Source organism: Sapajus apella, unplaced genomic scaffold (assembly GCF_009761245.1).
Source record: "Sapajus apella isolate SASKATOON/1434 unplaced genomic scaffold, GSC_monkey_1.0 scaffold68, whole genome shotgun sequence".
Classification (NCBI taxonomy): domain Eukaryota; kingdom Metazoa; phylum Chordata; class Mammalia; order Primates; family Cebidae; genus Sapajus; species Sapajus apella.
In genome coordinates this window covers 8,731,202-8,748,565 of record NW_022437008.1, presented here as the reverse complement: position 1 = coordinate 8,748,565, position 17,364 = coordinate 8,731,202, and the positions used below count along the sequence as shown (strand labels likewise).

The window sequence follows — 17,364 nt, the reverse complement described above, 5'->3', positions numbered from 1 at the left end:
TTTTTCCTAATGTAATCATTTAAAGCTATACATTTTCCTCTAAAGAATTGCTTTAGCTGCACCTGATGAATATGTATGTTGTGTTTCATATTCATTTAGTTAAAACTGTTTTGGATTTTCTCTTGTGACTTCTTTTATGATCCATGAGATTCCCAGAAATAATTTCTCCAAATATTTGGAGATTGTTAGATCTCTTTATTTATTACTAATTCTTATCATACTGGAACTCTATCCTGTGTGATTTCAACCTTTTTAAATGTATGCAAACTTTTTTTAAATGGATTAGAATGTTGTTTATCTTGGCAAATGTTCCATGTGCCATTGAAAAGCGAAGCATTTTGCTGCTGTTGGGTGAAGTGGTGAAGTGTTCAAACAATGTCAAGTCCATTAAGTCCCACTGGATTGATATTTTTATCCAGGATTTCTGAATCCTTATAGATTTTACCTTTCTTCCATTAATTACTAACAGAAGTATTGAAATGTTCAACTATAGTTTGTATTTTTCTCTTTGCCCTTTTAATCCTACCATGTTTGCTTTATGTATTTTGAGGAATTTTTTGGTGCATGCATCTTTAAGTGTGTTATATGCACATATATACATTATATAACATATTGATATTGATATTTGAGCATTGTGTCCTTATAAAATGTCTTTTTTATCTCTGATAATAGTTACTGTACTGAAGTCTGCTTTGTCTGGTATTAATATAGTAAAGCCAGTCTCATAATTAGTTTCTGCATGGCATACTTCCTCCTATCATTTTCTTTTAAACCATTTGTGTATTTATTTTTAAAGTAAGTTTTCTGTAGATATCTATTAATCTTTGATATTCAGAAACAAAAAATAGAATTCTAAAGAAATCTGGGGAATTCCTTAAATTATATGAGTCTATATTTTTCATAACACTTTTTTGCTAAAGTCCACATTTGTAAATAGATTTTTTTCAGTAACATAAAAGTAATCTCTACCTGACATAGACATTCGAAAATAAAAAATATTTCAAAGGAGAATATTAGCACAAAATAAATGCCATGCAAAAATCACTTAAAAATTTGAAAAATAATACCATGAAATGTAATACCCTAAAAGGTAGCATTAAAACATTGAAACACACAAAGCATTAATTGTCCTATGCACTAGTCTCTTCTCTTTTTTCCTGGCAAACCTTACACATGTGGAAAGTTTTCATTTATTTTTGCATTGATGTTGATTGAATGACCAAGGGTGTATTCGAAAGCATTTGCAAATTGGGCTTTAGGGCACATGTTTCTTCATATCAGATTATATCCTTTTTTAACAGTAAAAATATTTTGCTTGCTTGCCTCAATTTTGATTTTTGCCAATGAGATTGATATTCTTTTTGCAATTCAAGTTTTATATCCGTTTCTAATCTTATTGAAGAGTATTCCACAAACGTGTTTACAGCCTGGCAACAGCTACGACTGAGACTAACTGAGGAGTTATGGCTACTCTTCTCCGGCCTGCCTTCCCTGGTTTCTGTAAATGTTTATTTTAACCTTAGACTCTGCACATCAGTAGTTCCTGTTCATACTTTTGAGTTGACATCAGTGAATTCCTTAAAACTATTAGGTTGGTGCAAAAGTAATTGCAGTTTTTGCCATTAAAAGTAATGAAAAGGAATATCTTTATCTTTATTGTTAAGCTTGAATTTGCACCCAAGATTTATACTTTTCTTGTTTTCCCAATTTCTTGACTGCAATATAAAAATTTCCCAAAATGGAGAAGGAATTTTCACATGGAAACATGAAGCATGTATTTGGTCTTGTTTCTTCATCAAGTCTGATCATCTGTAGCTCTTAACGGGTCTGTTAGGCTATTATATTTAATATAATTATTAATATGGTAGGATTTAAGTCTACCATTTCACTATTTGTTTTCTATTTCTCTCATCTGTTGTTGGCTTCTTTTGAAACAACCGAGTACTTACATTTTTGTTCCATTTTTCAGCAATTGCTTATGGCTTGCCATGTGTATCTTTACTTCTTTAAAGGCTACTTTGAAATACTATTATGTTACTTCAAATTTAACATAAGCACCTTTCCAACCTCCCATCCTTTGTGCTATTGTGCTCAGACATTTTAATTCTGCAGATACTTTGAACTGCACTACCATCTATATCTCTACCTTTTTAAAGTTACCCTATCTAAAAAATTGAAAACCTATTTCATGATTGCTCACTTATTAGCCATTTCTGGCAGTGTGTTTACTGGAGTTGTTGATGCACAGCATGTTTACTGGAGATGTATGTATGCTCACGTGAGGCAGTCTTCCTTTACCAGTCCAAACGTTATACCAGTTAGACTCTGCCATTTTGCCTCTTTGTGGCCATGCTTGAGCCTGCTTACCCAACTCCTGTGATCTCATTGGGAAGCTGCTGATCAGCAATTATAGGTGTTTCATTGGCTGTGACACATTATTATTTTAGAGAGATAGTTTAATTATTATTTTAGAGAGATAGTTATTTTAGAGAAATATTATTATTTTAGAGAGATAGTTTTATATTATTATTTTAGAGAGAGAGTTTAATAACTACCTCACCATCACTTGATGGTTGCCTGACATTCCTGATTGGTAAGGGAGAGAGTAAGGGGGCAGGGGGAGCCTTCTGCCCTGTCCCTGTCTGACTAGCTACCTACCATAACAGTTATACTAGTACTAGTGATAAACCTATCACTGGTGCCTATGACAGGGACTTGCACATGGTAGAGGACCAATGATTACCTGTTGAATTAATAAACAAGACCCCTCTTATGTCCCTACAAATAGCAGAGATGCTTCTCTCACCCCTTATTTGGAATCTACTCTCAATCATACATAAGACTGTAAGATTAGTCAACTCACTCTCATCAGATGGTTAACGTGTGTTAGTGGTTAATCCAATCCAATTACTTGTTCCAATAATTAGACCCATGCTGGATGTGTTCTTTCACATCAACCCCACCTTCTCTGAAACTGTCTCAGAACCAGTGGCTTTGTTGGGCACTGGAGGTACATAAAGAAGAAGACATATATGCTGTCTTAGGGTCTTCATGGATCTCCAGCCAGGAGTCAGATGACATCACTACAATCGTAAGCTGGTGATGCCAGAGAGGTATGAATGGAGAATAGAGTTGAAATTCATGTGGAAGTGACCACTGCAGTGGTCAGGGAAGCTTTAAAAAGAAAGTGACAAGTAAACTGGGTTTTGATTTTAAAAAAATATATAGGAATTTCTTTTCTGCATGTGAGTACATATCTAAAGTAGAATAGCCAGTGATGATGAGTGTTTTTTCAGATGTTTGGCCTCATATATGTCTTCTTTTGAAAAGTGTCTATTCATGTCCTTTGCCCACTTTTGAATGGGTTTGTTTTTTTCTTGTAAATCTGTTTTAGTTATTTGTAGATTTTGGATATAAGTCCTTTGTCAGATGAGTAAAGTGCAAAATTTTTTTCTCATTCTGTTGGTTGCTGGTTCACTGTAATGATTGTTTCATTTGCTGTACAGGAGCTCTGGCGTTTAATTAGGTCCCATTTGTCTATTTTGGCTTTTGTTGCAAATGCTTTTGGTGTTTTAGTCATGAAGTCCTTGCCTACGCCTATGTCCTGAATGGTTTTGTCTAGGTTTTCTTCTAGGGTTTTTATGGTGTTAGGTCTTATGTTTAAGTCTTTAATCCATCTCGAGTTAATTTTAGTGTAAGGTGTCAGGAAGGGGTCCAGTTTCTGCTTTCTGCACATGGCTAGCCAGTCTCCCAAACACCCTTTATTAAACAGGGAATCCTTTCCCCATTGCTTGTTTTTGTCAAGTTTGTCAAAGATCAGATGGTTGTAGATGTGTGGTGTTGCCTCTGAGGCCTCTGTTCTGTTCCATTGGTCTATATCTCTGTTTTGGTATCAGTACCATGCAGTTTTGATTACTGTAGCCTTGTAATATAGTTTGAAGTCTCGTAGTGTGATGCCTCTGGCTTTATTCTTTTTGCTTAGGAAAGTCTTGGCTATGTGGGCTCTCTTTTGGTTCCATATGAAGTTTAAGGTTTTTTTTTCCAGTTCTGTGAAGAAGCTCATCGGTAGCTTGATGAGGATAGCATTGAATCTATAAATTACTTTGGGCAGTATGGCCATTTTTACAATATTGATTCTTCTTAACCCTGAGCACGGACTGTTTTTCCACCTGTTTGTGTCCTCTCTTATTTCATTGAGCAGTGGTTTGTAGTTCTTGAAGAGGTCCTTTACAGCCTTTGATAGTTGTTTTCTTAGGTATTCTGTTCTCTTTGTAACAATTGTGAATGGGAATTCGCTCATGATTTGGCTTTCTGTTAGTCTGTTATTGGTGTATAGGAATGCTTGTGATTTCCACACATTGATTTTGTATCCTGAGACTTTGCTGAAGTTGCTTATCAGTTTCAGGAGATTTTGGGCTGAGATGATAGGTCTTCTAAATACACAATCATGTCATCTGCAAATAGAGACAATTTGACTTCCTCCTTTCCTAATTGAATACCCTTTATTTTTTTTTCTTGCCTAATTGCTCTGGCTAGAACTTCCAGTACTATATCGAATAGGAGTGGTGAGAGAGGGCATCCTTGTCTAGTGCCAGGTTTCAAAGGGAATGCTTCCAGTTTTTGCCCATTCAGTATGATATTGGCTGTAGGTTTGTCATAAATAGCTTTTATTATTTTGGATACGTTCCTTCAATACCTAGTTTATTTACCACCTCACGCCAGTTAGAATGGCAGTCATTAAAAAATCTGGAGACAACAGATGCTGGAGAGGATGTGGAGAAATAGGAACACTTTCACACTGTTGGTGGGAGTGTAAATCAGTTCAACCATTGTGGAAGACAGAGTGGCACCTCCTCAAGGACCTAGGAATAGAAATCCCATTTGACCCAGCAATCCCATTACTGGGTATATACCTAAAGGATTATAAATTGTTCTATTATAAAGACACATGCACACGTATGTTCACTGTGGCACTGTTTACGATAGCAGAGACCTGGAATCAACCCAAATGCCATGGATGATAGAATGGACAAGGAAAATGTGGCACATTTACACCATGGAATACTATGCAGCCATAAAAAACGATGAGTCCGTGTCCTTTGTAGGGACCTGGATGAATCTGGAAACCATCATTCTCAGCAAACTGACACAAGAACAGAAAATCAAACACTGCATGTTCTTACTCATAGGTGGGTGTTGAACAATGAGAACACATGGACACAGGGAGAGGAGCATCACACACTGGGGTCTGTTGTCAGGAGGGCCAGGGGAGGGTCAGCAGGGGATGGGGAAGCTGGGGAGGAATAACACGGGGAGAAATGCCAGATATAGGCAATGGGGGATGGAGGCAGCAAACCACATTGCCATGTAGGTATGTATGCAACAATCCTGCATGATCTGCACATGTACCCCAGAACCTAAAGTACAAAAATAAATAAATAAATAAGGCAGAATAGTATAACAGTTCCAAAACATATATATACATTTCTGTGGTTCAGGTTAATGCCCACAGGCCAGAAGAAGGCTCAGAGCTTTCTCTGTGACTGTAAAGTTTATCCAAGCCACCTTGGACACCTTCACATGCTTTGCTTAAGCAAAGCTGCTTGTGCTTGTCAGAGGAGTTTCTGCATATTCTGAATATCCAGGGAATCTCTTGGCCCTACAGGTGGCACAGGAAACCCTAGAGAGGAAATGCGTCCCTGTTGGTGAAAGGATCTCTCCTAGCTTTTGGCGAGGGTGAGCAGTGTAGAGGAAGCATAATAAACTCTCTTAGGCAACATCTGATTTCCAACAGCTGTCCCACTTCTGAGGCTTCATGCTTTCAGCGCTGCCACTGCCAATGCAACATCCTCTGGTTTAAGGTTAGGTACCAGAAATATTTCTGCCAGAAGTTCATGATGTAATCAAAAAGGGATTCTCATGGACTTGCACAATTTTAGGATCTGGGAGAAGAAGCCTTACCCAGCTCCGCTTTGAGACTGTCCCTCAGCCTGTCCAACAATGAAATCGCCCGACATCTAACTTTGAGGCCAGATTCTTGGGTCAGTTCCCACCTTTCTGTGTGTAGCAAAGAACTCCTCCAAACGCTTCCCTCCTCCACCCGTCCATCCCCACAGACATGTACCTCAGTGCCCTTAGCTTGTTCCTAAATGAGTAAACAAAGCTTCAGTAACATATAAACATGATTTATGAAAACAAATCTCTCCCTAAATCTGCTTAGAGAAGCCGTGTCACATAACTGTAAGCAAAGATGAAAGACCACGATTAACAGGGTCCACATCTGTTTGGGGGAGGATGCAACTTGAGTCTCTGCCAGCCTCTACCTCAAAGAGTGTGTGCACTAGGTCAGTGATGAAACTCGTGGCCCATCTGTACTTCCTGTGTACCCTGCACTGTGCCGAGAGCTTCCCATGCGCTGGATCTCATGGAGGTTCAGTCATCTGAAGAGGTGGTCCTGTATTCACCATGTTGCAAGTGAGTGGACAGAGGAGTGGAAAGGATGAGAGCTGGTGCAGAGAAGAGCTGGGGCACCAGCAGTAGGACTGGAGGCAGGGCAATGTCTTGGGTTACCACCTGGTGGACAAACTACATAGGTGAAGATTGATAACACAACAAAACTGGGCCTGATTTATCAAATTGGGATGTCTCCATTGATCCAGTTGCTTGGATCATGTGTTAATTCTCTGCTGTTCCCTTTCTCATGTAAGCACCACCTGTCTTCCACAGTATGTTGTGAAGCTGAAGATCCACCCCACTAGATCAATGGGGACATTAATTGGGGCATGTTTGAGGTGGGGAGAGGAGGGAGAGTCTATGTCTAGTTAACCTCAGCAAAGGGGATGCCTCCGTGTGTAGGGATGTCAAGGCCCTGGCCCCGTATTATCCCCAGACAGGCCCTGCATCACCCTGGGAGCTCTGCAAGGACAGAATCCGTGTGTCATTTTGGGAACTTCTAAGATGCTAATCAGAGGACTTCCCCTCTGAGTCCTCAAACAAATAAGAAGTAGATCCAAGGGTCAAGGATGAATTAAAATATCAGCATGATTGTTTGCAGAGCTGGAATGGATCTGCAGAGAGTCCAAGGCCCCCTGTCTTCCTCTGTCTAGTCTCAGGCCACGGACAGAGTCCAGGGGACTGTGTGCCCACTGTTTTCTGAAAGCAGAGACAGAACTAGGCCCTGGACTTGTCATGAGGAGGGATAGCTGCCACACAGAAGCAGAAGCCAAGAGCATCTTTCCCCTGTGGTCCCTAAAGGAAAAATTGAGGAAGACCACAGGGAATAGCAAATCTTTCACAGCTTAAGCCACCCATAAACATCAGATTCTTCTCACCCTCCCCAGCAGCTGTCCTTTAGGAATGAGGGAATGGAGTGGGAATTTTTTCCTCAATACTTTCAGGGCAGAAGTCACCATTGGCTATTCTCTGGATGTCTGTGTTTTTCCCAAATTCCTATACTGAAATTCACCCGAAGGTGATGGCCTTAAGTCATGGAGGTGGAGCCCTTATGCATGGGATTAGTGGTCTTATTAAAGAGGCCCAAGAGAGATCTCTTGCCTCTTCCACCATGTGAGAACACAGCAAGAAGTCATCATCTAGGAACCAGAAAGCTGATTTACCAGACGTGGAATCCGCCAGCATCTTGGCCTTGGACTTCCCAGCCTCCAGAACTGTGAGAACTAAATACCAGTCATGTATGCACCACCCAGTCTATAGTATTTGGTTATAGCGGCCTTAATGTACCAAAACATCATTCCTATGCCCACCAGCAGAATGAAGAATAGGAATCATCGTTGACCTCCATCACACCTTCCTGCATCCACACCCTTGTCATGGCCTCATTGCAGGTGGCATATGCTTCCCTGACTCTGGGCTCTGAGGTTGGCTGTATGTTTTACGTTTAGCCAGTGGAGTGTAGATGAACACAGCAGGGTGCCAATTTTGAGATGAGGCCTTTAGAAGCCCTTGGGTTTCAGTAGACCCTCTTGTGCCTCCGGTATCACCACGGGGAGAACAAGCCCCAGTTAGCTCTCTGGTCCAAAAAGAGCGAGGGACAGGTGGAAAGAGACATGGTAGACACCCTAGCAATCCCAGATGCAGAGCAGCTTAGTCAAGCCCATTCTAGATCATCCAAACCCCAGCCAACTCATAGACACGCAGGCGGTAATGCAGGATTGCTGCTTAAGTTCATGAGTTTTGGAGCTGTCTGTTATGCAGCAACAGCTAACTCAAACACTTACCTTTTATATTTATTTTGGAATCCCCCAGGCTTAGCAAAACTCCCAGAATAGTGTAGGTGCTCATAAAAAAACGAATGAATGAAATCCCATTTTTGTAAACAAACTCATCATAATGTCTCACTAATGGCTGGCATACATTGCAATATTTATCTATGTCATTTTGGAGGAATAATTTTAAAAAAAAACAAAGCAAGAAGTAACTTCTCTTGATATGAGTTGCTAAGCATTTAAAGTCCTAGGAGTCAGAGATCATCTGGCTATCTTTAATGTCACCTGTAGGCAGCTGGTGCATCACATGCCAGGGTTCGATGAAACCAGCCTCCTTCACCCCCCACTAAACTCTGATGGGATGAAATGAGCCAATATGGCCACGCATTTATCTGGAGTCAATCCTGATTCTGACTGTGCGGCCACCTTTTCCCTCAGGCATGTGAGTCCCATCAGAGGTTGCCAGTATGACATCAGATCCACTTTTTCTCCTATTTTTCAGAGGAAACGTTCCAATACATCCGAGGAAACACATGCCTTCCCAGACTGGCCTGATGCTGTTTCCCAGGAGCTGCATTCTGGAAGGTGGACCATCAGGTGGAAGAAGTATTCTTCAGAGAGCTGCCTTCCCAAGGGAATGGTGACAGCTGGCGCTTGCCGGGGAGTCCTGCTGCCTTCCGAGGTGTGAAGGGAAGGCATGCACTGTGCATATGCTGTACCATACAGTTTTGCCTACAACTGCTTGTAGCTTCATTGTAGCTGTGAATGCTCTGTTCCTCTCCTTTTCACCCCTGAAGATTCGCGAACATGCAGGATTGAGCTGTGCGAGGCATAGCACTCCCCACGTGGTAGGCGAAGGAGGATGTGGGTCTGATGGTTCTACCCACCCAGGCGGATGGACATGTGTTCTGGGATATCAGAGCTTGTGGCTGACCAACCCACACGTCCACAGGCAGCCCCCCAACATGGCTGTGTCGACATTTTGGGTTTCATTGAAGGTTTTAACTGGTACAGACTTTACAAAGGCAAAATTATTTCTCAAGGAAGTGGACATGAAAGATCTCTAATCAGAGGCTGTGTAAAATGAGAAGCCATCAGTTGCAGAAAAGCAAGCACTGATTAATGACCTATCTACATCCTACATGGTTTCAGGACTGCATGGAGATAAGCTTAAAGACGCTAGCCTAAAAACTATGAGTGTGCTTCCGTCTTTGCCAGGTAGGATAAGAGAGCCTTGCAGACTTGCTTCTAACTAGAGAGGAGGAGAGGCTGAGAAGGGAGAGGGAGAAGAGGAGGAGAGAGTCTTGTCAAAATCTTTTTAGCGCACAAAACTAATTTTGTTCATCTTGGATTTGGTGAGCTGGATAATATTCTGTGCACGGCTCCTAAATGAATTATTAAATGTCAACTCAAGATGGCTTAACTAAAATACTCAATTTAATAACCAAAAGTATCTAAGGTAACAACAACAATTTTGCAGGTGAATGTAGAGTTGTCAGATCAAACCGTTATAGACAAGCATTTGGGGTTTTCACATAATCTCCTTCCACATCTCATCTCCTGTCACTACATACCCACTCTGGTGAGCACGTTCCATCTCAATAAAGATCATCCCTTCGGTGCCAGCTTCTTTTTACTCAGATTGAACCACAAAACCTTTTTTTTTTCCTAAAATATAAAGCTAAACAAGATCTCAGTCACAACCACCAAATCTTTATTAATGCATTCCTTGTGCTACTTCTGAATATTAATAAAAATTAATAATTAATTTTGCCTTTGGCATTGCAAGATATACTAGTTTTAATTAGTGTACTGTACTCCTATACAATTAAAAAATAATTGATGTCCACGCTTATTGGCGGCGTCTGTGATCTTCTTTTCTGTTGTTGTCAACAAATCCCTTAAAAAACAAGTTCAAGAATGTTGTGCTGTCCACTTGATTTACACACCCAAAGTAACAGGCAAATCTTTTATGATGAAACAGAACAGTTTTCTGTTTAAATTATACACAAGTATATTAACTAGAAAGAGAAAATTAAAAGCTGATGGCTACAAGGAATAATGGAAAGTCTATAAAAATGTTTTATCTATCAACAAATTTGCCTGGAAAATATCAATGGTTGCCACCATCTCTCTGCTGAAACATGGAGAGGCCATCTTGGATCTGTTATGTCAATTCCACCAAGCATTTAATTCTGACGTCCTCCTTAATCAGCTTCAGTTATTTAAATTCGGCATATCATGTTACTGTTCTAGTACATCATTTTAATTGTGCCATGAACTACTTTATTATAGAATGCTTAAGTATTTCCCTGTGCCTCCTTCCTCTGTCTGAACAATGCCAGCTACAGAGAGAAAGCCCATGGTGAAGGGAGAGAATAGCTTCCTTTGAAAATATTTGTGTTAAGAATCTTGCATAGAGAGAGGGTGGTTGTTGTTTTGGCAAGAAATAATTTAAATCCCACAGCATATGATTCTTAGTTTTCTTTCTTAGAACCAGGATTTTTTTTTTTTAACAAAATCTCCATTGAACAATTACAGATATGTCTGTAATATCGAGAAGTAATAGGCTAAGAGGAAAGAGACCTAGGAACACATACGGCAAGGAAGAAAGAGTCAGTGTGAGATGAGGATTTCACACTTTACCCCGGACTCACTGGTTAATAAGGATGTTTAAGGCAGAAGATCACAGATTGATGCAAAGTTTTATTTTATCATAGTCACGATCTTAATAGCAATTTTAATTTTTTTAAAAAACTGCTATACCACAGTATCTGTCCAAAAATGTAATCTTTGGTTTATTTTCCATGAGAGAATTGCCTTCAGAGAACTTACCACAATCTAAAGCCATCTTAGCCATGTATCTGTTTACTTGTTCACAATCTGCGACTCCTACTAGGTCCAAGAGCATGAGCCCCAGTGCCTGGCTGCTCCCTTCACAGCTACACTCACGGTGCCAAGCACGGGCACTGTGTCTAGCAGAGCACTGACATTTCACAAACATCCGTGGAATGAATGTATTAATTCTGACTATAAATATGGTTTATTTTCTCCCCCTTTCTATAGTCTTTCAAATTTTCTTTTTTCATGCCCATCAAAATATGAATAGGTTAACAAACTGGTCTAACTGTAGAATGTTCATTACCCAGTGATAAAAAAGGAGCCACGAATACACACAATACCACGCATGAGTCTCAAAACAATGGTGTGAGCCGTGTAAGCCAGCTTCCAAAGAGTCTATGCCGTAGGATCTAGTGCATATGGAGCTGCAGAGCAGGGAAGGCTAAGTGACGGTGAGAGCAATCAGAACAGAGCACTCTCACTTCTGGAGAGAATCTCCCCAAAAAGAGGCATGAGGGAACATTCCAGGGTCATGGAAAAGTCGTAGCGCTTGATCAGGCTGGTGTTTGCATGGATTTTATACGTTCGTCAAAACCCATGGAACTATACACCTAAGAGCTGTGTGTGCAACCTATGTTAATTACCCTTTAAATTTTAAAATTTTAGTAACACGCTTTTTTTGTTTGTTTGTTTGTTTTCTAGTTCATTAGCAATGGAAGGAGGAAATCCAGAGGATGAATACAGTTGAGAGGCCCTGGAATTTCTGTTTCCATGTCGCTACCTCCCTCCACAGAGCTACTAAGCAATCGGAGTTGACAGATGTTCTCGCTCCCGCTCCACCCTGGTTCATTCTCCTACCTGGCTTCACCCCGACCCCAGGGGCTATGACAGATCTCTCTCATGCACAGGTGATGAAGGCAGGGGTTCCTTCATTGCAAGCATGCTGTCTTGGATGCAGGAAAGCACCCAGCTCCTCGGCCAGAAGCTGTGAATAACACTCTTAACAGTCCATGCAAATGCTGTGGTCTATGTCTGAATGCCCAGCTGGTCTGCTGATCAATTTTTACTTCTCAAATTGGGTCAGTGAAAAAGGACAGCGCTTTCTGTTCCTGCGATCTAAATTCTCAATGTGATCTAAATTCTATTAACACTGGGGAACCTGAAAATTCCAAAGCAAGCCTTTAGCCTCACGGGGACCACCTTTCGGAAAGGCCCATTGACCTATTTTCTTTTTAGACTTTCCCTTTCTTTTAATTAAAAGGCCCAAATTTCCTGGATGTTAATCAAAGATTAGCTTGGGAATTAACATGCTGTGCATCACTCAGAAAAGAACCAAGTCGGATGGTGAAGCACACTCCTCACCTAATCAGTCCCGAACCACCTCGAAGGGCCTTCTATGCAACTTCCTCGTGTCTGTGAGAGGAAGCAAGAGTGGGAAGCATTCCTGATATTGTGCTCTGGTGGGGAGGTGAGCTGCGGATCTGGGGCAGCCTTTGGGGATTCTCTGTTGGCTCGCTGTAAGAACTGGATCTTCTCCTCTGACCACCTCAGAAGTCCTGATTTTCTCATCCTGACTTTGCTTCTCTTTTCCTTTACTCATGGGTGATGGGTCTATATTTGACCAAAGGGCCTAGGTGTCACAGCTGGCCTCGAGCTTCCCAGTCCTAATCACTGTTTTTGATTGGCTCTTGGGGTGCATTGGAGACTTGTGGGTGTCGGAACTGCATCCAGTGGTCTCAGTTTCCCAAAGTGAGTTCTACACCTGGCACCAATGCTCTTGGTCTGTCCAGAGCTGTCCCTTCCACAAATCTCTATCTCTTGTTGCCCCTCAGGTTCACCTAGGGCAGCCTAGGTCATGCCTCAAGGACGTTGAAAGGCAAAAACACAGCCCCCCTACGCAGTGCAGGCCTCTGAAAATGACTTACATTGCACGCAATGTGGGACATGATCAGGGAGGAGACTAGATGCTTCCTCCAGCCAGAGGCAGAGGGCATCAGGGAGAGCATGGCCCCCAGGAGTGACACTCAGGCTACATCCTCAAGAAAGGGACAGTTTCAAGTGGAGGAGGATGTTCTGGGCTCCACAGGCAAAGGAATATTGCCTGATGAAAGAATAAGAGCTGTTTTTCGAAAAGCGGTTTTCCCCTGAAATTCCGACATTCTCATGCTGGCTTCACGTGTGTTGCCATCTCACATACCCCCTGAGCACATATGGCCTCCCCAAAGCTTGCTGCAGTCAGGGCGGATGGGAAGGACATGGGGAGAGCTGTGGGCGGCACCAGCCACCGCACAGATCGGGAAGAGCGTCAGGAGTTTGATTCCTCTGTGCTGGTCACTGCTGCCTGTCTCTGTGTCCCATCTATAAATGGGGACTGTGGGGTCGGACTCAGGGAGTTGCTGTGAAGGCTAATGAGGCCCATTGCACCCTGTCCCTGACATGTAGTAAGGGCTGAATGCATGATAGACATTATGAAGAGTTTTCTAGGTTAAAATCAAAAGTTAAGAATATTTGCCACAAAAAGTAGCCACAAAAGGGTACTTTTAAAGAACAAGAAACAAGCACTTTGGGAGGCTGAGGCAGGTGGATCATTTGAGGTCAGGAGTTCGACCAACAATGACTGACTTTGCTTCTGACCAACAATGGTGAAACCCTGAACCCTGTCTCTACCAAACACACACACACACACACACACACACACACACACACACACACACAAATTAGCTGGGCGTGGTGGTGCACACCTGTGATCCCAGCTACTTGGGAGGCTGAGGCAGGAGAATCGCTTGAACCTGGGAGGTGGAGGTTGCAGTGAGCCAAGATCGTGCCATTGTACTCCAGCCTCGGCAATGACAGCGAAACTACATCTCAAAAATAAATCAATAATAAAGAACAAGAAACAACAAAAAAATCACAGAATCATATAACCAGGCCGCTTTAGTCCCTGTTTTCTTTTCCCATCTCCCAGCCCTGTCCTCAGCCAGCTCTGCCTTATCCTGACTGCTGAGTCTCACCTGCCCTCTCAGAATCTGGTGGCCTCTGCTCAGCCAAAGTCACCTTTAAAAAGTTTGTGTTTTAAAACGGTCACGGAACCAATGACCCAACCACAATAGTGTTCCCACCACAGTGTCGTTTAGGGCATGCACTTCGGAGACCTCAGCTCTCACTGCTCCCCACACTCCCACGTCACCGGGGCGAGGCTGGCCTTCTGGAGTCTGCAGCTCTGTGTGTCTCAGACAGGAGGGGGCTTATCTTGAAGAAGGCATCAGGCTGTAATGTAGACGGAAACGCACCTACCACACACTGTGTGCGCAAAATGCTTTCACACACATTAGCATTTGAGCTCTCCTCTGCCCGTGAGATAAAGGTTTTTGCTTTCTGTTTTTTAATGTATCTTATTTTACTTTATTAGATAATACATTCTTTAAGATCGGAGACTCGGTCTTATGATCCCAAGTGTGACCATACTCAAGTGTGCCTTGGGCATTTTAGATAGTCAATCTGTCAATACATATTTTATTTTATTTATTTAGTTTTCCGTAAGTTACTGGGGTATGGGTGGTGTTTGGTTACATAAGTTCTTTAGTGGTGATTTGTGAGAACCTGGTGCACCCCTCACCTGAGCAGTATACACTGCACCATATTTGCTGTCTTTTATCTTCCCCCCTTCCCACTCTTCCCCCCAAGTTCCCAATGTCCACTGTGTCATTCTTATGCCCTTACAGCCTCATGGCTTAGCTCCCACTAATCAGTGAGAACATACCGTGTTTGATTATCCATTCCTGAGTTACCTCACTTAGCATAATCGTGGAGATGAAGTTATTTGTCTCACTAAACTAAGACATTTTGTTTCACTGCACTTCCTCCCTCTCTCATTTAGACTGTAGGCTCTGGGAGGTCAGAGGTTCTATGGGCCTCAGTTCTTACCACATCTCTAGCCCTGGCACAATGCCTGGTATACAGCTAGTGATCAATAAGTAGTAAATGGAAAAATAAATAGTCACATTGAATAGATATGAATGTCCAGTCTTCTCTCAAGTCCAAACACCAAGTGGAGCTTTCATGCACCAAGGTGTTCACACCTTGCTGATTCCTGCCCTTGCGAGTCTCCCAGCAAAGCTAAGGTTCTTGCTGCCAGGTGTCCATAAGTTGTCTTGTGCCTGCCTCTGCTGTCACACTGGATACTGAAACTGTCTCCCTCACTTGACCTGGGGCTGCTGGGGAACAGGGGCTTTGCTTGTGTGTCTCCTGAGCCATACAGTGGGTGGCACTAGCAATTATAATAAACACTTGCTTCAAAAGTACATCTGGATATGGTGGCTCATGCCTGTAATCCCAGCAATTTGGAAGGTAGAGGCAGGTGGATCATTTGAGGTCAGGAGTTCGAGACCAGCCTGGCCAATATGGCAAAACCCCATCTTTACTAAAAATGCAAAAAGTGGCCAGGCTCGGTGACTCACGCCTGTAATCTCAGCGCTTTGGGAGGCCAAAGCAGACAGATCACCAGGTCAAAAGATTGAGACCATCCTGGCCAACATGGTGAAACTCCATCTATACTAAAAATACAAAACTTAGCTGGGCATGGTGGCCCGTGCCTATAGTCCCAGCTACTTGGGAGGCTGAGACAAGAGAATCACTTGAACCTGGGAGGCGGAAGTCACAGTGAGCCAAGATGGTGCCATTGCACTCCAGCCTGGACAACAGAGGGAAACTCCATCTCAAAAAAAAAAAAAAAAAAAAATAGTCTTATCCTGGTCACAGTGGCTCACATCTATAATCCCAGTACTTTAGGAGGCAGAGTCAGGAGGATATCTTGAAGCCAGGAGTTTGAGACCAGCCTGGGCAACATAGTGAGACCCTGTTTCTACAAAAAATAATAAATTAGCCAGGTGTGGTGATGTCAGCCTTTGCAGCTACTCAGGAGGGATGGGAGGATCACTGGAGCCCAGGAGGTCAAGGCTGCAGTGAACCATGATCAGGTCACTGCACTCCAGCCTCAGAGGCAGAGCAAGACCCTGCTAACATTGAGGACCTGCAAGCAGGCTTAAATCCTGATCTGCCACCAGGGTCACAAGGGACTTGATTTATGTTTGCCAACCTTCTTCACGGGTGCCCTTAGAGAAGGTATCCAGGCATCCTTCATTCTAGGTGACTTCACGCTTGTCAGCACTGTGAGAGCACCCTCAGGAGAGGGGAGCAGAGGCCTCATGGGGCTTGTTCCGCTCTGTCGTTCCTCTGCTGTTAGATAGAGCTTATTTCTAGCCTAGTCTGCTCTAGACCTCTCCTTGGACTACATAGAGAGACATCAAGATGAGAGCTGCCCCCAGACGGGGTTGAATGTTGTGTGTGCTTGACTTTTTGCGTAACTGGCCAACATGACATGTCTAACTATACAAATGGAAATTTTATGATGATAAGATCAGTAGTTACTGAGATATTTATGTGACAAGCTGACAGATATAAAACTACAAAGCTTGCTTTTATGCCTCCCATCTTTTCAGAGGAGAAAAATAAATACTGAGATGATGGGTCACTTTGAGGAGAATTTATGATCTAAATTACCTAATACCTGGTGAACTTCTAATATGCATGATGAAGTCTATCTATGCTATTAAAAAGATAAACTTCATTTCCCAAGGCTGTAGCAAATGGATTCATCCTGAAGAGGGATCCAAGTGTCTCATCATCTCTACCCCAGATAAATACCCCAAAACCCTGCCCTGGAGGAAGGGAATTTCACCCGTTTACACTGCACAAGCATCTTCCCAACCTGGGTCAGGATGGCCTCATGTGGTCATCAAACATGAGTCCGTTCTTTGGAGAGAAATCTAAGTCCTGAAATAATTGTGTGTTGATAAAATACAGCGACGAAACACAATATTCCCTTGCCACTGCAGGCTGCATGTCAACTGAGAAAAACAGCAGAGGAAGCTGAAGGACACATTGTGGGCGATGGGGCTGTGGCTGCTGCCAGATCTCTCCTTCAGACCAGGGTGACAACAGGCAATGCAACACCTCACCTGCGCACCTGGGATGACCCTCTCTCCACGCCTGGCTGGTGCCACTTTTCCTGCTCAGACGGCCATGGGAGTTGGTACCAGGCTGACGCTGGTGGTGTCTGGGACCAGATCTCGACAGGGGGACAAACTGAGCTTTCTTGTTACCTTGGGTGCCCGTTGTTACCCACTTCTGGGGAACGCAGCCATGACCAGGCACTCTGCAAGCCTAACTTCCTTTCACACTCACAGGTGCTCTACACACGGAGGCACAGCTCACCATCCTCATCCCCAGATGATAAGGA

At 42.8% G+C, this 17,364-nt stretch overlaps 1 protein-coding gene across 1 annotated transcript; it reads left to right on the top strand.

Annotated features, from left to right (window-relative positions):
• The first annotated feature begins 8,445 nt into the window (after positions 1-8,445).
• On the top strand, positions 8,446-10,972 carry LOC116530796. Its single transcript, XM_032249164.1, has one exon. The coding sequence runs from the start codon at positions 8,936-8,938 to the stop codon at positions 9,290-9,292; it is 357 nt and encodes a 118-aa protein (XP_032105055.1). The 5' UTR covers positions 8,446-8,935; the 3' UTR covers positions 9,293-10,972.
• Positions 10,973-17,364: the final 6,392 nt, after the last annotated feature.